The sequence below is a fragment of the Chenopodium album genome, chromosome 19 (genome assembly GCF_948465745.1).
Source record: "Chenopodium album chromosome 19, dcCheAlbu1.1, whole genome shotgun sequence".
In the NCBI taxonomy this organism is placed as follows: domain Eukaryota; kingdom Viridiplantae; phylum Streptophyta; class Magnoliopsida; order Caryophyllales; family Amaranthaceae; genus Chenopodium; species Chenopodium album.
Window position 1 is genome coordinate 4,007,640 of NC_137852.1, and position 21,918 is coordinate 4,029,557.

General features: G+C 33.9%; 3 protein-coding genes across 3 annotated transcripts; 1 reads left to right on the forward strand and 2 right to left on the reverse strand.

The window, feature by feature from the left end:
• Positions 1-292: 292 nt before the first annotated feature.
• Positions 293-3,413, reverse strand: LOC145595151 (receptor-like cytoplasmic kinase 176). The gene is made up of 6 exons (XM_081651519.1): positions 3,254-3,413; positions 2,307-2,584; positions 1,974-2,109; positions 1,725-1,867; positions 1,519-1,642; positions 293-1,210 (listed from the first exon to the last, which is right to left on the reverse strand). The coding sequence occupies exons 1-6, from the start codon at positions 3,309-3,311 to the stop codon at positions 711-713; spliced, it is 1,239 nt and encodes a 412-aa protein (XP_081507645.1). The 5' UTR covers positions 3,312-3,413; the 3' UTR covers positions 293-710.
• Positions 3,414-7,366: 3,953 nt separating this feature from the next.
• On the reverse strand, positions 7,367-13,008 carry LOC145595152 (triosephosphate isomerase, cytosolic). Its single transcript, XM_081651520.1, has 9 exons — positions 12,848-13,008; positions 11,822-11,897; positions 11,606-11,729; positions 10,473-10,557; positions 10,216-10,348; positions 9,578-9,672; positions 8,781-8,859; positions 7,783-7,865; positions 7,367-7,650 (listed from the first exon to the last, which is right to left on the reverse strand). Exons 1-9 carry the CDS (start codon positions 12,884-12,886, stop codon positions 7,603-7,605), a joined length of 762 nt encoding a protein of 253 aa, XP_081507646.1. The 5' UTR covers positions 12,887-13,008; the 3' UTR covers positions 7,367-7,602.
• Positions 13,009-14,953: 1,945 nt separating this feature from the next.
• LOC145595350 (DNA replication complex GINS protein PSF2-like) lies at positions 14,954-19,597 on the forward strand. Its single transcript, XM_081651744.1, has 9 exons — positions 14,954-15,100; positions 15,178-15,252; positions 15,358-15,472; positions 15,828-15,927; positions 16,009-16,039; positions 16,127-16,219; positions 17,757-17,909; positions 18,648-18,711; positions 19,396-19,597. Exons 1-8 carry the CDS (start codon positions 15,053-15,055, stop codon positions 18,666-18,668), a joined length of 636 nt encoding a protein of 211 aa, XP_081507870.1. The 5' UTR covers positions 14,954-15,052; the 3' UTR covers positions 18,669-18,711; positions 19,396-19,597.
• The last annotated feature ends 2,321 nt before the right edge of the window (positions 19,598-21,918 follow it).

Genomic DNA, 21,918 nt, shown 5'->3' on the forward strand with positions numbered 1-21,918 from the left:
AATAATATCCTTGTTATTGTTACTCGAATGATATTTTTTTTCCGTACAATGTAATATTCCGTATGAATGTAGATTAGGTTTTTGTGTTAAAGTTTTTCTCAATTTGAAGTTTGTGTGTGCTAAAACTGCAATTTTACATTGATGGAATTCAAGACCACAATCGAACCCAATCTACATTACTTCTCTTTGTAGTCCTTTCTAAATCAAACTAGAGAGTACTTGAGTAAATTGTGGCATTAAGGCTACAACTCTGAAGGATAAACATACAGCATACAGAAAAGGCAAAGAGCACTCGACGATGTAAAAGTCTGATATCATGCAGACATATTATTGCAGATTACTGAGCTCAGAGGAGCAACCAAATCTTTTATATTACAACACCTCTGGAAAATATTATCAACCAAACAAACAAAAGTTAATAAAGTTGAAAAAAAATTCTACTCCACACAATGTAAAAAGTTACAACAATAAAAACTTGCTGTACAATCATAACCCAAAGCATGGGATCAGTGCACCCATTACCCAAGTTCTTCAATCTACATTGATAAACCCAAATGCTAACACAACCTACCTAACTATCTCTTCTCATTCCATAACAGATGCTCCTAAATCATATGCGGCATGAGATACACATACACTCTCTGAACTCCTACCCTCCCTTAAACAGTTTAACCGAAAGATGAGGAAAAACAATTAAAGATGGACTCATGTTAGCTAAGAACAGGTGGAATAGATGATGTTGTATCGGGAGAAATAACAATACCACCCTTGCAAATTTCATTAGCAATGTTACTTCTCCTCCGATTTTTGGGTCCTTGGTTTTTCCGATTAGAACTCTGCTTTACTTCAGTGTTGACAGGATATAAATCGCGAGGGACAGCAGGGTATAAATCACCACCTGTGGGTTTACAGTCTTGGAGTTGCTCTAGTGTTGAGACAACCTCAACCATATTCGGCCTGAACCTTGGGTCTACTGACAGGCACTGGATAACAAGGTTGCCTATGATTTTTGCTGACCTTGAAGAGTACTGCCCTTGGATTCTTGTGTCCATGATCCTGCTTACCTTTTCCTTGCGAAGGTAAGGCATTGCCCATTTAATTAGGTCCCTCTCCTTGACAGCCCGGTTTTCATCTAACACTCGTCTTCCTGTCAGTACTTCAAGGAGAACGACTCCAAAACTGTAGATGTCATTCTTCGGAGTGAGGTGACCTGCAGAAAATGCAAAGAAAACTCACTGTCAGAGTATAGCTTACACGTCCAAGAGCCAACATCACAATAAATAATTTTGGCCTTGTGTTTGGAATTTGGACTCCAATGGATTGACTCCTAATCAAGTCTGAAGGTCCAAATATTTGAAGGAGTACAGATTAAGTCCAACCTTTTTCTAATCAAGTCCAATGGAGCTAGTTGTACATACAAGGTCAATCCTAAGTTACTATCAAAACAGTTGACGATTGTACGCTTTGAAACAACAGGCATGTGATAAGAGAAATCAGAGAGAGGAACTCTTCTCTTACCAGTAGCTACATATTCAGGAGCTGCATATCCTTGGGTACCCATGACTCGTGTGGATACATAGCCTTGGTCATCACATGGCCCATCTTTAGCCAAACCGAAATCAGAAAGCTTTGCATCGAAATCCTGTATTGCACATTTAAAATGTTAAACATTGCAAGAGAGTTTAGAAGTACTTAATTAGCTAATACACAGGAGCTAGACTTACTGAATCAAGGAGTATGTTAGAAGGCTTATAATCTCGATAAATGACTTTAATCTTTGGGCTGTGTAGGAAAGCAAGCCCCTTTGCAGCGCCAAGAATAATCTTCATTCGGAGATTCCAAGATAGAGGCTCAACATAAGATGATCCTGTAAAAAAAAAAAAAAAAAAAAAAACAGATTTCCACAAATTAGAAGACAGAAACCAGCAAACTAGTTCTTTACTCCATTGAAGATGAAAAGTTATAAAACTCACTCCTGAACAGATGGTTCTCCAAGCTACCACGCGGCATGAACTCATATACCAACAAGCGGTGTTCATCCTCTAAGCAGTATCCAATCAGGTTCACGAGATTTGGATGTCGTAGTTGCCCCAAGTAGTTGATCTCAGTCTGCAATTCAAAACATACAGACAGTGAATTAGTAAGATTCATCCACACAGACACCCAAGAAGGTAAAAAATAGCAGAAGCACAGAACGCAAGCATTATAATTAAGAGGAAACAACTAGCCTAATGATTGAGTAATAAATCAAAAATATTTCAAAAAGTCAGTAGATTAACATGAAATGCCATGAAACTAATACTTACCACCCATTCTTTATGACCCTGAAATCCTTCATGATTAAGCCTCTTGACAGCAATGACCATTCCAGAACGAGGCTTAGCAGGTGCAAAGGTATGCTCATCAATCCACCCCTTGTACACACAACCAAAGCCACCTTCTCCAAGTACACTATCAGGTCGAAAATTTCGAGTTGCTTGGTTAAGATCACTGAAAGAAAAATTCTTCAAATTCGACGATTGCAATATCTCCCCTTCTGATCTTAGGTTTAATCTATCAGATCGAGCCCGGTCATTGCCATCACCTTTATAAGAACAAAAACAATTTAACTTAAACCTTAGTAATGGACATAGAGATAATACAAAGTATGCTCTATATATATCTAACCACAATTACTATATTATCGACTATTATTTCCACTATACACTCGGGTATACCTAGAGTTGATTATACCTAGAGTTGATTATACCCAAGGCTATCTCGAAATCAAATTAGCTACATAAATTAGCCTTGGGTGTACAATGGACATTCTCCCATGCCCATAATCTAGTAAAATCTATGGTTGACTATACTAAAGTTCCAATCTTTTATCTTTATCATCCCCTTTGAAGAAAAAGTAATCCAATTCTACCAGGTAGATTATGAAAAGTCATGTGTTTATGACTAAAAGAATGAGAATCTAAATAACCCACCAAAATAATCAATAATCACAACAATTTAATCAAAATATAACAAGATGAAAAATTCACTTGGGTATTTCAAATTATAGCTAATTACCCATTTCTCAATCAAAATAACATGAAATTAATTGACCAACCAACACCATACAAGACACAATCAAACATTACTTAATGTATGTATGTATAGCTATATGAACCCAATAAAACATGAAACAAACTAAAAATCAAACAGTAAATCAGTGTAAATTGCAAAAAATTAACCCCAAAATATAATTAATTTAGTGGGTGCTTACCAGAATGATGAACAGGGCTTTCATCAGCTTTAATCTGAATACTTAAACAACACCCCATTAAATCTCAAAATTCAGGAAATTTTCTTCTTGTAGCTTGAGCTTGAAGCTCCTGTTTCTGGGAAATTTTTTTTGCAAAAAATAAACAGATTTATGGTAAGGTGGGGAGAGTAGAATTTATTTGAATATGAGAAAAAGATAATTAAAAAAGGAAAATACCCAGAAATTTAAGCAAGTTGTAGTAAAGATTTTAATAGAAGTGAAAAGGACAGGGGAAGATGAGAGGTGACAGCAATTTGATATGAAAACAAAGAATTTTCAACGTTTTGCAATAGCTTTTTGCGCGAACTAGCCTGGCATGCAGTCGAAATTAAAGAAAAATTTGATTATTTACAGTTTAAAATAATTCTGTAGTAGACTTTTTGAGTTGACTGAATAGTTTATTATAGGTAGTGCTAACTTAACTGATCTATCATCTATGTGTGTGTTGTGGGAGATGGATTTGGTGATTATGGTCAAGAAATTCATGTTTTATAATTGAGGTTGATAATGATCTACCCATCGTCCATCATTACATACACACGGATTGTTTTTTTTTTTTTAATTTCGTGTCAATGTCAACTAGAATAATTGGTAAAGTTTGGATAAAGGTATGCAGTTTTCAAGAGTTAATTAAGATTGAATCTCATCTTTATCATTCGAGATTTGTGATTTTCTTCACATCAGTGTAAAAGAGTTATTCTATTACGATAGAATGAATTCAAAGGTTTTGGCATATTCAAAGATTTGTGATTTGTTGTATGAGAGTATCTAGTCCTCTTAGAATGAGACCTACAAATAGAATGAATTCAAAGGTTTTGGCATATTCAATGTTGAATGCCAAAATCAAACATGTGAGTGATGAGTACATGCTTCGACTTCATATTAGTCCATTTTTCTAGCATCGTATATATAGTTCACACCTTTAACTTTAATGATTTATGATGTATACATTCCATCGAACATACATATCTATCTATACAGCTTGACCATCGAAATAATTCATCTCAATAAATAGTTTTCACTTTAAAAAACCTTTTTAATTTTCAACATATAAGTACTAACAAGAATGAATCCTCGTAGGTCCCCCCCCCCCCCCCCCCCCTCCTCAAATCAAGAGGATTTTTTTATTTAAGATTGAAAGAGGAGAAAATTATTGTTTCTTACAAAATAACTTATCCAAATTCAAAGCATCTACCAACAAGAACAATGACAAGTGAAGGTCAAATTCTTTCTTCAAAATACATGGCCTCACGTCTTGTAATAAACTAGTTGCAATATGGTTATTTTCATTATTTGGGAACATATTTCCATATATAGCAGTAGTTTTCATAAGGCATAAGTCAAGGCTACTAGTCTATTACAACGATAGATGTTTTTCATTATAATAATAATGTTAATGTCATCAATTTCTCAAGCAATTAAGCTTGAGGGGCCTCAACTTTTTCTAGCTTTTTACCTAATAATTTAAGAGCATGAAGAATTAGTAAGCATTCTAGACAATAGAAAGTGCATGAAAGACTGCATGGCAACCAGCAACGTAACCAATTCCACAAGGATGAAGAGTCCTTAGATTTGTTCAAATCACCTTAGTTGCTTTATTCTCCATTTTGTTTTTTTGACATATAAAGAGTCATTGAAGAAAAGATATAGTCATATTTTTGGAGAAGTTTTAAAATATCATCAAATTAGGTGACATCCACCAAACAAATTGGTACAAGTATTAGTATATATTTATATACTTGTATATGATTACTTGTAAATGTTTTCTTTAATTTAAAAGTATCACCATACGCCTTCCATTTATAGGCAATACACACATTTGATTTGGAGTAATATAGTTAATTTGAGATAAGATTAATAGCTATTTAGTTAAAGTACGATAAAAGTAAATTAGTTAAAGGATCGATAATTTTTATAAAATGATTATATCATAAGAAACAAATAAATAAATAAAAAGTTATTATTGAACAAATTAAGCTGGTGATCAATTTTCATACTACTATACTAGTACTTGAAAAGTTGAGTCGTTAGGAAATTTTCATACTACGTATGTTGATTGTATTAAGAAAAGTCAAAGTAGAAGAAAAGGTCTACTGTATTATTGAGAATATAATTGTCCATTTGCAACAAATAAAAAAATGAGAATAATTGGTTATATGAAAAAATTACGTAGTCCTTAACAAATAATCATAGAATAACATGAGTCAAATGATACAAATACTAATTCCCAACCTCCCCAGTCCCCACTAACCCCCAACAATAAGAAATAATAAACAGCTTATATAAAATTTTTAGCTGATGAAAATAAATAATATGATTATTGTTTCAGTGAAAATTAATACGATTAATTGTCGTGACGCCAGTTATGTCATAATCATTAACGACTTTATATTTGTTAATGAAGGTAGAAATTTTGTTGATGTTTCAATTTTCAGCTGATTATTTTTTTATTACATTGATAATAATACATTATTTTAAAACTCATCCAATACAACATAATAAAGTACGTTTTTAGTTTTGGTGCTAAATACTGTACCAAAATTTTAAGTGATGATGAATCTTGTCCCAAGGGAAAAAAAAAAAGGAATGATGAATAATAATACGTTGGTAAGACTAATTGTAAATAGGAAGTCCTAAGCTAGCTTTGTAAGTATTTATAATGACAGTAATTTATTATAATTTAATTTACGTAACCAAAAGCTTGCTTATCATTGTGGTGATGACATGAAAGATAATTAAACGGATGTTGATGTCCTTTTGGATAGAGTATAGAGACTGTAGACTAGTTAAGTGATAGGCTAGCTACTAGCACAAGGATAACTACGTCCGTGTGTTACAAACTATAAAGGGCAGTAACTTAAGTTTAATACTTGTATTATTGATCATCTATTATCCCTCTCATATTTTCCTATCCACGTGTTTTGTACGTGACAAGTAAGATCCTCTTATACAATATATATACTTGTATGTGATAGTATCATAGTATGTGCAACCTATTTTCGTATACTCGTATATCTAAAAGAAACATCACTACATTGTGCGGTATCTTTTAACTAGAGTTCCTTTTTTTTTTTTGGTGAAATATTAGGTAATGTTTCAGGATTCTAATTTGCCAAACAAAATTTAAAAGGACTTACGGATAATAAGTTCCAATACATTAGACAAAGTCCTTATTACTTAACCAATAACAATACGATGATGAGTTATTACACTGCTAAGCTTATTTTTGTTATTACTAGTATGCACTAGTCCAAAAGTAGAAGTCCACATCTACACCAAAAGACTAGCAACACAAATCCAAGGAGACACTTATCTTTTTGTATGAAGGTGTATAAACCTATAACAATATCCATGACAAGTTACTAAACCCTACTTCAAATTGATAGTACTAGTAGAACTAGTCCAAAAGCAGAGATCGACATCTCACACCACAAGACTCGCGACACAAATTCGTAGACTTTTATCTTCTTGTATGACTTGCATGAAGGTGTAGATAGATAGATAACCCTAATGATGTTAATTATAATCACAACCCTATCCCAATCCCCACCCTTTTTGATCGTTTCCTATTTCAGTTGGGACCAAGAAACTAGTAACTCTAAACCTTGTGTTTCAGCTTGCATTAATCCCACACGTTTGACAATTTGGTAAGCTTCTTCACACGTACAATGATGCGCCTTTATTTTACAGATCCTATTGCACCTACCAACCTACACCGATGTTCCTCATTAAACCATAGAGAACATTTTCTACACTGAAGTAGGCCTCAAAAGAAGATTAGCCATGACTTTCTTACATTGTCGATTGTTACTTCCTTTGTCTGAAATTAGTTACTCCGTAGGACACAACTCGTATTACCAGTTTATATATGCTAAAAACAGGTCAAACGGTTTGAGTATTTCGAAAGATCAATTCTTAAGCCAATTTAATGTTTGATTAACAACAGACCTGATAGTAGTGTTAATTAATTCAGATGGACCTGCCTTTTTTCAAATTGTTTACATTGACATCAATTCGGCAGTGTTAAGTAACATCGACGACTCCAAAAATGTATCTTTTAGAAGCTGAGTCAAATGTTCAAACTGGGCAGAGAAATTAAATTAAGATTACACAGATAATGAGACTGGGTAATTGTCATACAGTGAAATAGTTCAACATCAAATTGTTATTTCCACTACATGATAACCAAACGCTACTGGTAATCCAAAATACAGAGATTCAGATTCTAGTTTATTCTCTCAAAAGCAGCTTCAAAAAAAAATCGCCCTTGAATGCAGCTCCTAACCGAAGCTTTTTCATACACCGTAGACTTAAGCACTCTTGACAGTAGCGGAATTGATAATGTCGATGAATTCCGGCTGAACAAAGGAAAAATCAATCTTGATTAGAGATCAAGAGCAAGAAAAAAAACAAAAAATTACACTGTACTTGTATGTAGCAGTTAGCAGGTTCTGGCAAGCAAAAGATCAAAAGTTAGATGAGGAACATACCTTTAGAGAGGCTCCTCCAACCAAGAAACCGTCAACATCAGGCTTAGCAGCCAGCTCCTTGCAATTTGCACCGTTAACTGAACCTGCAGCACCAAATATTGTAATCAATTGAGAGGTGTATCTAGAAGAATGGAAAGAATCTATGTATTTACATAGTACCATAAATCTCTTGTACATCTCTTGTGTAAATTTAATACTTCTAGTACTCTGTAAAAATGTTTGATTTTATCTTTTCTTTAGCCTTAAAGTCAAAAGACTCAATACTCGAATTTAATTAAGTTAGATTTACTCTTACAAGTACACATAATATATTGATTTTAATTTGAACCATACAATTCATTTTAAACTTCTAGGATATACTAATTAACTACATATGTAAAACTATGGCAATTCAATCATAGATATTTCGATTTTTTATTTTGTTATTTTTGAATGGTATAATGCTTTCAAAAAGTGGAGATTTTAGTTGATGAGGAATGAAAAGGCATGAAGCATTTTTGAAGAGTTGCATGATGCAACATAGATAATAGATAAGCCTCGAAAAGAATAGGTGCAAGTTGGTTAATATTTTTACAAAGCATCATGTTGCTTTCTTTCATTTATGCAACAAAACAAAGATGGGAGATGGGGATTCAGATTATTTATATTAAAAAAAAAAAAGACACTTTACGGGTTTCAGAACCCTGCCTCAGACAAACACTCAGAATTTCACAAGCTGATTCTCAGGCCAGCTAGGTTCGATAGAATATTCCTCGCATGGGAACAAGAGGTAGCAATAGCTGAATAGAGTGAATTCTTAGCAGACTGAAAGAAGGGGAAGACCCGAAGAGCAAGAACAAATGCAACACACCTCAGACACAGAGCCTATAAACTTGACACCGTATTGAGAATTATCAACAGAATCAGATTAAAAAACACAAGCTAGGAGTATGTCAGGCATAATGATACGATAGAAGACGGGGAAAAGGACAGAGGATGCTAGAAAAGAAGGGAAGTACCTCCATAGATAATTCTAGTGGTGGAAGCAACATCAGAACTGACATTGGCTGCGAGCCATTTTCTCAATTCACAATGTACCTGTTGTATGATATAAAATGTTCACAAAGATTATGACTACAGTAAAGCTTATAATAAATTCATGCACTAGAACAAAATAAGAATTTTAAACCCCCAAGGCCTACAACTTTGGTAGCCGAATTTGTAGAAATCAAAACTAAAACCTGCTACAAATACAGTTATGCTTGACAAGAGAAAAAAAATTACTTGTACAAATTTATAAGATAGACCATCGTTTGTGTTGAAGCCAAAACCCGACCCAATAAATAAACATGGCTAAGCACAAAATACATGTCATAATTGGTGGAGATTATTTGAATCCAAACTAACTTATTTATTTAACTGATTATGCAAGAGTAGCTCTATCCAGTTCATTGGCAAACATACTGAGGATGTTGGCATATTGCAATTTCATTTCTGTTCTAAAATTTTAAATGCATCAACATAAGCTCAAGACCAAAAAGACATAAACGTATAATGCAACAACTGCCCAATATAAAACCATCCCATGCAAGGTTTAAGGTCAGAGAAGTATATAGTCTTACACTCTTACCTGCCCCAAGCAATACAATCATTAAAAATAAATAAATAAAAATGTTTTAAGAAAATCATTTTTTTTTAACCACACATTTAGCTACTGTATCATTAAAAGATAGGCAGAAATTTGATTTGTTAATGCAGCAAGAAAGAACAAAAAACAACCCCAACCCCAATTTGGACAAGAAAACTAAAAATATACCTCCTGAGCCTGCTCTGGAGATGCAACTTTTCCAGTTCCAATAGCCCATACTGGCTCATAAGCAACAACTACATTTGTCCAGTCGGTTACTCGGTCTGTGGTAATAAAATCATATTGGATCAGATGTCAGAAATATTATAAAGTAATCTTGACAATTTGACATCTACAATCCAACCATGCTCAAGAAGTAATAATATAAAAACATGAAGGTGCATGCATAACTGAGAACAAATTCCACATAGTGAGATAGGGCTTAACATGAGCACATATAGAGGTCATTAACCAAACAGTATATTCTACTAGACAAAGCTATACATGACTATTCATCTTTTACCAACATCTGTACGCTAACTTTTCACAAAAGTGAGGTAATTGTAGATACTGGGGATATTGAGTAGATACTGGGGATCCATATCCATGGCCAACATAACTATGTGCAATAGAGTTATGTTTAATAATACATAGATATTTGCTCAAGACAGATTTGATTAGTTTAAGCATCTAAAGTATTAATATAATATAATAATGAATCCCATTTAGTTTTAAGCTGGACCAGTCACATTCAAGCTCAATATAACATCTATAAAGTGCACAACATCTTCAATGATATTATCAAACATGAACATCAGAATATATACCAGCAATTGCTTTTGTTTGTGCAGCAACAACATCCATAGTGGTACCAGCTTCCCGTTGTTCAAGGGTTTCTCCAACACAAGCTATGACCTTCAAACCTTTTGAAAGAGCGTATGCAACCTTGTCCCCAACAAACTTCAGGAAGAAATATGCAAATCAGAAATAAATAGCAAAGATTACAGAACTTATCCAAAGCAATAAGATGCACTGCAAAAACAGCAATGATAATAGTAACTCAACTGAAAATGCAAATCCCTACCTCATTGGACTCATTTAGCAAAGCCCTTCTTTCAGAGTGACCGAGGATGACCCATGGAATATCTAGGTCAGCAAGCATCTCCGCGCTACATTTAGAAAAATATCAAATAAGAAAAAAGTATATAAATTATAGTTTAGAAACACATCGAATATCTGATAACCCCCGAGGCCAAAGTTAACAACTTTAAAATTTGATCGTTCTCTATATATGTCAATGACATATTACAAGCCCAAAATAACATACAGAAACGACATTCTTCAAAACAAAACTCGTCACAAGTATCTTAATAATGGATTCATCTATATATTTGTCCAACTCATAGGATAAACAGCACCCGTCATCTAAAACACATATCCTCAAATTATAAACTCTCTACTTGGAAACCTCTCAGATGAACAAACTAACATGACAAGGAAAAAAAATAATAATAAAAATGACCATCAATAATATACAGAAAAAGTTAAAATAATTATTAGATGACTGCTATAAAACAAGCTCTAGTGATCTCAACACATATATCATGCAACCTAATATATCAGACCCGGTAAAAACAAGCAAGTGAATGGTACTTAATCTAAGATAGAGGGGGGGGGGGGGGTGTGTGTGGCTAGTTCATCATGCAAGAAAGATGCCTTAATAATGTATGTTTCCTACTCCACATGACTCTACATCCAACAAATCCCTAGTGATGTGCTGAAATATGTAATACAGATGACCCAAAATGGACATAATAAGAGCTTAAGAGTCAGCATCTCAAATCCATCTTCTCCTTGAAATTATGCTTAAAGAAAGCAATGCCATGGAATGAAGTCTAAATCAACTATGCAACAAACATGCGAAAACATAAAATAACCAACAGGACAAGTATCCATTAGACACACCCTAAGTATTGAGAATGATAAGGTGAAACACCTAAATGAGATATTTTGGTTGCAAAAAGGTCGGATAATCCGATGACGTCTACACAGAAATTGATTATTGTCACATCTCATCAAGAGACAGGAAATTATGAATAAATAAATCAAGTAAAAGCACAAACAAGCAAACCCATAAAATGCAACCAAAAACAACCAAGAAAAAAAAGAGACAGCAACAAGAAAAAAAAAAAAAAGGAAAAAAAAAAAACAACGTACCTAACTTCACCGGTGTAGGCGCCACCTTTCTTAACCCAACAATTCTGGGCAGCAACTTGAATTTCAGGCCTCAATGAACTTTTCACCACGGGGAGGAAAACATATGGAGGACTGACCACAACCTCTGCAAGCAACCAAACAAAAATAAATAAATTGGCCTGTCAACCATAAAGCAGATTAATTCAAGAACTCCTTATATGATTCACAATCACTCACCAACAACATCTGTTGATGGGATCTTCCCTGCATTGAGAGTTTCTACTATCTTCTTCACCTCTCCTGAAGTCCCGTTCTATAGAAACAAGGAAAAGGTAAAACTAAATAAATAAACATCAATATTAAAACTGAAATAACTCAGATCAACATTGATTTTATATACAACTTCCATTATCAACATATACGAAGTATAATTATATATCATATAGATACTAAATTCATCACCATTTTTTAGTAAGGTCTATTTTAAAAATGCAATCATGAAGTTTAATATAAGAAATTATATGCCATTCAGCTCCTACTTGTCTGTTCTCTAAAGAAACATAAATCAATACACACAATCAGACACGACGGTACACTAATTAAGTACAATTAAATCAAACATACTTACTCCAGATGTTACCAAAATGCTCCTAAAATTAAATCATACTCTGTATTATCTTACTCATGAAGCACTTAGCTAGTACTTCAACATCTTAAGTGCTGATTCGACTGTCCAATTAAATGAACAACCCAACAACTTCATGTGAATTGATAAACACTAAATCAAGCATTAATTAACCCTAATTACTCGTAAAATTCTCAACCCATGAGATTAGATTAGTGACAACTTCCACATCTTAGCTAGTATGAAGTACTTCAACATCTTAATTGCTGATTTGACTGTCCAATTAAATAAACAAACCTAACTTCACGTGAATTGATTAAAAAACTAAATCAAGCATTAATTAACCCTAATTACTCGTAAAATTGTACTCAAAGCTTCAATCGTACATCAACAAACAAATCACAAACATCAACACAAAAAAAGGCATCATCATCCAGATTTGATCCATAATCAAAATCATACTCAGCAACGACTTCACAAAATTCAATACCAGATTAACTCTACATCAACAAATCATAAAAAAAAAAAAAAAAAAAAAAAACACACAAAAAGCAAAATCGATCAACACTTCTAATGAACACATAAACAACAGAATCGATAGAAAATTCGAAACCAAAAAGAGAGAAAAAGAGACTGACGCATTTCCAGTTGCCTCCGACGAAGAATTTCCTGCCCATTTTTGAAGAAGAAGATTGAAAATTTTCTGAGATTTGGTTTTTTTGCGATTAGTTAGGTTTTGAGATTTCTGTGACTGTGAGTTCGATGAGATGTAAAGTGGATAGTTTATTTATGTGTGGTTTTCGGCGGAGGCGAATATTTGGATATTCTAGTAACTTCTGAGCTTAATTACGTTTATGACCTTGACACGTTGGACAAGGTTCATTATTGGTGCCTTTTGTCGAGGGTAAGTTCGAGTTTTCTCATAAATTAGAGTGTGTGGTGTGAGTGAGTTTTGTAACAGCCTGACAGGTGACGAACAAAACGGTGTGCTCCTTGTCACTAGCACATGAGTTGAGACTTGAGAGTTGACTTATACCAAAGTGGTGATGAATCCTATGTAAAGCTTCATTTTTTTGCCGATTTTGCCATGCAATTACAGTAGTTTGAACGAATATAGGTACAAATGATCGGCCTCGCATTAAAAAAATTAGGTGTAGCAAGTTTCGAACCAAACATAATCACATTTTAATAATGAACTTATCTCAAGTTTAACTATTTGATCTACCTATCGAGCATAGTAATTTTTTACATACGAAATCTTTTATATAAAAATTAAGGGGGTGACCATGGTCTACCCTAACCCCCCTTGATTCCGCCCCTGGTACTATTGGAACTAGGGTGCTAATTAGGCGAGCCGAGCCCGAATTATGGTCAGCTCGGCTCGTGATCGTTTAAATTTGCTTAAAACTCGAACCGAGTAGTCCGAGTTCAAACCTTTATGAGTCGAGCTTTGACCGAGCCGAACTTTGACTAAGCGTTGACCGAGCCGAACTCGAGCTGTTCACGAACAACCTTGATTTATTCTTAGCCCTAGTTTACTTGTCTTCTTTATTGTTCATTATTAAAGTTTTTATTTTACAACGAGTTTATTTTTAATAATGAAAATACTAACTTATTATTGTGTAATATCTATTGATAAATATATTTATATTTATATACATGATTTTTTTATATAGAAAAAAGAATCAAGCTTGTTCATGAACTTTTCGAGCCGAGCTTGGCATAACTCAGCTTGGCTCGTTAAGGTCTCAAGCCAAACTCAAACCCGAGCCGAGCCACCACAAATCAAACTTTGACCGAGCTTTGATCAAATTGAGCTCAAATAGTTCACGAATAGCTCAGTCTCATTATCACCCCTAACTGGAACACTTTAGTCAAGGTCTTAGATTTTGTTAAAGAAAAAATCAAGATACAACCCATGACCTTTAATACACAGGGTAATGTTTTAACCACTAGGCTACTAGTAAGTTAGAACACTGTAATACACTTTGTATTCTATTTTTTAAAAAAATTACTAACTTTTTCTGGCATGTGCCCTACCAGGACACAAGCCACTATCCACAACTGTAATACTTTTTAAATAAGAATATTATGGATGACAAGTGAGGGCTTGTTCTAATTTACTGAACTAAGCTGAACTGAACTAAATAGAGCTGAAATGAATTGTTTTATGAGAGAAAAAATTTAGGAACTGACAAATTAGGTTTATGTTCATCTAACTATAGGTATGAACCTGCTTTGATAGGATGTCTATGCTTGTCTCAGACATAAGGGTTAATGAAAATCAGTGTGAATCCTTTTAAGTTGTCTTGCACAAATAGCAAATCGATAGCTATGAATAGATATATGATTGGAAGGCTACAACTTCACACAATTGTACAAAATGTATTGAAACGAGATGTTAATACTTGCAACGTTTCTATAAGCTATCAAAATTTCTCCCTTATACAATGGAACTCGGGGAAGGGGATTTATCACGGATCGAACCTTGCACTTTGAGAATGCTAGGCGACTTCGTAAGCCACAACACCAGAAAATCTCTTTTATTATTGTACTTTGTAATTTGTATGGCATAGACAACAGTAATTATTCGTGGATTTAATTGAATTACTAATTGAGGTCTTAAGATTATAGAGAAAAATTCAAAAGGTGAACATCAGTAACATTAGTTAGTCCATTCATTTCCCGCCATCTTAGTTTAGGACTTTAGGGTTTGTAATTTCACGCAACCAAAATTGAAAATTTTCGCCAAACTCCACTCTATCAATCATTTTAGGCAAAATTCAGGCGACGAACTTCAAATTCAAGCATTTCAGCTAATCATTCAGCAATTATTTCCAGAAATGGCGGGCCAATCAGATCCCCAGTCTTCAGTATTTACAGCAGCCGAGGTAATCCTCACATCATCTTCAACAATTTATTTAATTATTCATGTTTTGTCAGAAATGCAATTTATTGGATTTTGTAGATGGAATTCTTGGCTGAAGATGAAATGATTGAAATTGTACCTAATATGAGAATGGAGCCTCTCAATTTGATATCGGTAATTTTGCTGATTACTTTTTGATTTATTTTTTGTCAATTTTATGGTTAAACCCTAATTGGGTTTATTAGAGAGTTGAATTTGGTGGTTTGCTTTGATTATTAGGGTGATTATGGTCCATTCCGCCCCCAAATAGCAACACAAGTACCTTTGTGGCTTGCTGTGGCATTGAAGAAAAGAGGGAAGTGCACGATTCGACCACCCGAGTGGATGTCCATTGGTGGGTACTTTTATCTGAGTTTTTTTTGTCAATTGAATATGAGATTGTTTAGTATACAACCGGCGTATAGTATATGGCAAACTCTACTACCTCAAATCACTTGAACTCCCAATTAGGAAGTTGTCTTGTTGTATAGAGAATTTACTTTCAGATAAATTTACAGTAAAGTGGATTTATAATATGAAGTTGTGTCAAGTTATCAACATGTGTGCGCATTGTGGCTGTATCCTTGTTTTATTGCCAATTATATTGTTGGATTAACTATTATATATGTAATTCAATTTTATTGCATTGTGTTATGACATAATTACATGGGGTGTGTTAACGACTTGACATATACATTTGTGGATACCAGAGAGGTTAACACAAGTTTTGGAGTCTGAACGAGATTCCCCTAAGGAATTTCAGCCACTACCTTTCCATTACATCGAAATTTCTCGGCTTCTCTTTGACCAGTAAGTCCTAATTAACAGAGTTTACTTGATCCATGACCTTTTAAGAGGTTCAACTGACAAATAGATTTTGTTTTATGCCAGTGCCAGGGATGATATTCCAGACATATACATGGTCAGTCGAAGATTTTGAAACATGTTATTTGCATTTGATGTTTGCCATGCTGAGACTTTAGCCCACTCATGTAGTCATGTTATGCAGGTGAGGTCTCTCATTGAAGACATTAGGGATGTGAGATTCCATAAAGTCGAGTCTGGCTTGGAAACCATATCTGCTCAGACGCATGCAGTGAAGGTATTGTTAGTTGCTTCAAACTAAGCTTCATTTAACAGAGACCTCATGATTGTTATTCTTAGTTGTGCCTTTCATTAATCATTAATTCATGATGAAGCATATTCAGAGTGTTTTCTAATGGTATTTTGCCCTTTAGTTTGCTTTATTTTAGAAAAAGCATATGCATAATTTATACAGTTTACTGTCTTTGTGCTGGGCCTCCTGGCATATTAGTAAGAGTAATAACCTGAAGGTAACTCTTTCCCATTTGGGATGGGTGGGACGGGGACGGGGGGGGGGGGGGGTGTTAGGCTTTGACAGCTCTGAGAATAAGATGTTAGTTATAACAAGGGATTTTATAAAACCATTATGATAATTTCAGAGATCAGTCTCAGTGAACAACATTGAAACTTTTTATGACTCAATTTGACAGAAGAAGACAGCTTTGAGCATGATAAATTTATTCATATAATGGAATATGGGTGAAAAGTATGGCGAAGCTATCTTGCCAAATAGGGAAAATGATATGACTGTAGACCTGTAGTGTGTGCCATTTTTGCTTTATTTAGAACAAGGAGCAAAGATGATTTCAGAGTATCTGTTTGTGCCCAGCAACAGAACTTGATGAGGCAACGATCGTTGTGTGATATTGCTCTTTTAAAGTACTTTCTCTGCTTAGATAAGCTCAACTAATAACAGTTAAGACCTATTAAAAATATATAATGCTGAAATATCATATCTTGAGGCACATTTTAGCGTGACAATTGAGTGATAATGTTTTACAGTTTTATATGGTTTGATTGCTTTCAAAATTTTTAGCAAATATGGTCAACATATAAAGGCTTCATTCAAGGAAATTTTGTTGGACAAATTTTAATAGATGGCTTATCATTTAAACTAACGGACAAACATATTGAATATTTATGCTTTGGATCTGACTGGCTATGATGAGATGGAGTTGCACGTAAATTTCTCCTTTGCAACGATGTATTTGGCTTATTTTATGTTTAGTTATTGTCTAGAATGATGAAGATGATAGGTTTGTATTCAAGTTGTAACATGGGTACTCTGATTGTTTTGATCTGTAAAAAATGTTAGGGCTTTTGTCGATGTGATGTTGATTTTAGGTTCAACTGTTGGTGTCAGCTTATTACTGTTCACAGTTGAAACTCCTAATTTACTACCCGACTGACAGAAAAAAATTTGTTTGTAACGTCTTTATTTATCAATCTTTCTGGTTGCTGTTAGTTTTTTGATAAGCGTGTGGTTGTAAATTCAGGCAACTCCCTTGCATGTTATGTTGCTTTTTTCGGACACATTTCTTTTTTGTTTGTTGGGGGTGGGGGGGGGGGGGGGGGGGGAGGGTGTGTAATGCCGCTAATTTTTAGTATGGACCCTGACACTATCACTTAAAGTAGACTGGATTATACCAAATTTTGTTGTGCTATCTTGAACTTGTGGATCTGTTGTTTGAATTGTGTTCTTTGATTAAGTGTAAACATGAGGTGTATCCATTGATTATTCTAAGTGGTTTTGTTTGCCTGTGATTTGATATCAGCTGAAAAATCTTTCTGCAATGGAGGTGAATATAGTGCGCCCATTTGTCGTGAGAACACTCCAGTCATTCTACAAGCATGACAGTCCAGAGATGATTCAACAACCTGTTCAGATGCCTACTAGACAACCACAGGCTACTGACCGTGGGCCAAGAGTAAGTTTCATGTTGCAAGTGTACATTTGGTAATGCTAAAAGGGTTGGAGCCTTAGAAGTTCTTGGAGCAATGTGCTCTCAAGCTTGTCCTGGAATTCTGGTTTAGGGCTTCATCATCTAATGCAAAAGCTTGTGTTGAATAGCTGTTAGGCTGATTTTAAGGTTTAGTGTTTTCCGACTTTTTCTTGCTGAATGGCTTTTACTTCTCTTCCATGGTCAGGTGTGAAACCATTTGTATTGCTAACATGTCTTGCCTATACATCTACTTGTTTTGACCATTGAATTCTAGCTAAAACTTGACAATTTTTTTATTTAATACTTATTAGCATGCTGGTGTTCAGACTGTTGAGCTTGAACTCTTTCAGTCGTTCTTTACACATCGATCAGCCGTTCTAGAAATATACCATTCCATAATTGTGCACCATGTTCTTCCATGTTTTTGCTTGTGATTGAAGGATGCACTTTGTTCTTACCATTGGCAAGAGGCTTTTCTGCACATGCTTTTGTATCTAATATATATCATATGCATCTGTTGATGTCAAATTTGTCCTGGAACAGAGGCTACTTTTGAATTATGAAGTACTTCAAAAGTTCAAATTATGCTAGAGTAGGCATAATGTATAAAGGCTGTTGCATATAGAAATTAGGTTGAAGTAAGAATGGTATTCTTCATTGACTGCATGACTTAGAAATTATAATTGTCTAATGCCCTGTACTTTCTTGCCTTTTTATCTACAGAGGGATTTGCGTCGTCGGTAGGAAAGTTAATTCCCAAGAACAGATTAGCTGTTCCTCTTTGTCGGTAAGCTTCCAATTGATCAAGTTCTTTGCATGCTAGTTAAGCACTAACAAATCGGAAATTTAACATGCCTTTGAAGGCTTTAATTGTAACTATTTCTGCAGTATATCCTGATAAAAATCTACAGAAACAGTCTAATATTGAGCTTAAACTTATGCGAATTTATAGTAATGTTCTTAAACAGTGTTCAGGAACATACAAGGACATCAGCTTAGTCAATAAAGGAGTTCCAATAAGTATTTAAAACTTTAGCATTGACTTTAACCAGTCATTGAATAAAGAAGATACAGTTTATTGAAGGTTAAAAGATAGAAAGATAAGATTGGTTAAGATAATCAACTTTAAATTATTTTTTATCATCGTGGTTGGCATGCCAGCCTTTATGGCAGTTTATCTATTCAAGTATAGATGATCGTGTATTAACTGGCCGTCATTAACAATAACTAGAGCCTGCTTTCACCATAATATGAGCTGCCACTTTATTATTCCTCGTACGACAATCGTATTTAGAACAAAGTATAATGACTATGCATAGAAGTATGACAACTTGATTTTTTTAATCCATGAATGTCAAGTACATGTTTTCCTCGATAAGTAGTTGATTGCGTTTAGTTTTGTTGTTTTAAAATGTCATTTTGCCCGACGATCCTGATAGTTTGAAATTGAAAAATCACTCATTCCTGTCAGGTTGCTGCCTTTGTGGTTCCTGCTCAACAAGCACATGGCTTTCTACATTATAATTTAGGCTAACTGATGTATCTTGCACATAAACTATGTAAGTCATTGAACAAATCTCCTTTCTTTAGTCCTATTTTAGCGTTGTTTGTTCTTTGGTCATGTTGTGTCATGGATGATTGATCATTAACATGAACCATTTTTTTTTCGGAAATTTTTTATAATAGCTTCAAAATCATAGAGAGAATCTCCGTGTCTAGTGCCCAGATAGTTGGGTTCTCGACCACATTTGTTGAACTAACTACAATTCTTTTATCCCTTATATAAAGTATATATCTAATATTTTAGCATATAGTTCTGTGAGGAAGTGTAACAAAGCCAATTCTATTCTATAAAAAATCTGCACTTTCTCCGATCATTTAGGTAGGAATTGCTGTGGAGCATCTGTAGGTTGTGGTATAAAAATTATGTAAAACGCGGTAGCCGGTAGGTGGTTGTAATTTTGTTGAATTTGTAAGAAACACGGTAAGCAGCTTTGATGCTGTTAATCATTTTAGGAATAATATTGGTAGGGAGAACCAAACAATGCCCAAGGTTTTGGCATCTGCTATATGATAAAAGTTTGGAACTTGTTATCATTCAAGTTCTGTTTGTCATATGCAAGCTTTTTATACAATAATTTGGGCCATTGATGTTTCATTTTATCAGCTGTGTACATTTGCCTTAACATTCTTACATTGAATGTGGAAAAAACAATTTTTTAGGGGAAAAAAAGGTTTGTGATTGAAATATGTCCACGAAGATTTATTATGAAAAATAATGATACGAGTAGGAATTATTGATTTATCACTGACATGACTGAAGATAATATTTGCCTTTTTGCTGCAATATTGCAATAATATACTAATAGGTCCAATTGACAATTATATTGTCAATAATGCATATGCAACAGAGGCCCTTTGAGTTTGAGTAAGTCTGTCAATAATTTTTCATTCTTTTGCCTTAATTCACAAATGCGCGAAACACAAAAAATTGTGGGATATAGGTAACATTGCAGGATAGAGGGAGTATACAATAACCTCAATTGCGAGTGGATTAGTTGCTTTGCATGTCCTTATCTTCCTCTAGATGTTAGGTTTAATGGAGAGGTGGATTAGAAGTACCTTCCTCACCCATGTAATTAAAACACCCTTTTTAGAAAAATCTACTTTGTTGGTAATTTTCCCATGAAGAGTAAAGTAGCCCTTCATAGTTGGCTTTAGTTAAATACGAAGTAAAAATCAAGTTGTATTTTGTGGTTGTAGTTTTCATCTTTATTGCACTATCCTTTCAGACACATTTGCCAGTAGAGTAAGTAACGCTGACATTTTCCTAACTATAAGTGTCAACCACTTGTCACAGGATTAGGATGAACTCCATAAAAACATGACTTAAATTGCATACAATATGAATAAATAATTCTACTTGCATTTATTATATGTATTAATAGATTGATAAAGATATGCTAAATCATTTATGTATGAAGGTGATCTAAGAAAATTACAGATATTTTCTTGCATTTAACGGATGCCAAGTGTGTGTCTAGTGGCCATAATAATATTTGTAGGCTTCATAGAAATCCATGTTGCTTTGAAGTAACAAGGAAAAAGAGAGGATAGAGAGGGACCATAATTTATCTCTTTTATTTATTGTTTGATTAAAACTTTTCTGAACTTGTTTCAAAAAAACTTTTCTGAACTTGAAAATATTTAAAAATATGTAAGTTATTTAAAATTCAATTTATAAACATGTCCATTTCAAAAAAATCACTTGACTTAGTTAAGTGTCTTCTTAACGGGTAGTTAATCATTGTATGATTTACAATTAATTGAAATTTGAATACAATACAAAATTCATTTTTTAGTATTCACATACGGAGTAATAACGTATGGATATTTTTATTAACAAATTAGTATAAAATACTTCACACAGTACAAATCTTCTTCGTTACGTGATTAGATATTATGAAACGAAGGGATTACTCGTAACTACCGATAAAAACAATGGCCAAAATGTTTTTATATTAGGTATAAAAACAAAAGAAAGGAAGGAGATGCTAGCATATACGGATATACCTCTATAGATTAATGAAATGAAATGGGTAGGCATGAAAGAGATATACCTAAATTTTCACCACTTTATGTTCCCTTTCTTTGTCCCCACTCTATCTACCCTACCCTATATAATACGTAAGGATAGTCTTTTTCTTTAAAAAAAAAGACTGATCTCAAAGTTGTTACTAGTAGTGATCCAAGAACATGTGAGGAATCCCATTATTCATTTATTGGTTATTTTTATAGAATGAGTTATTGTTTGGATTAGATCTACAAAGATTAGAGAGAAAGGTACATGAATGAATTTCCTTTGTTGTATGTCGACAGCTAGTTTTAGCATTTCGAGTAAATATGGTTGTCACAATGATCAATATTGGAGTTCTTTTATTAGATTTTGTACTCATTTATAAGATAATTTAGATGGTTAAAAATATTAAGTTTT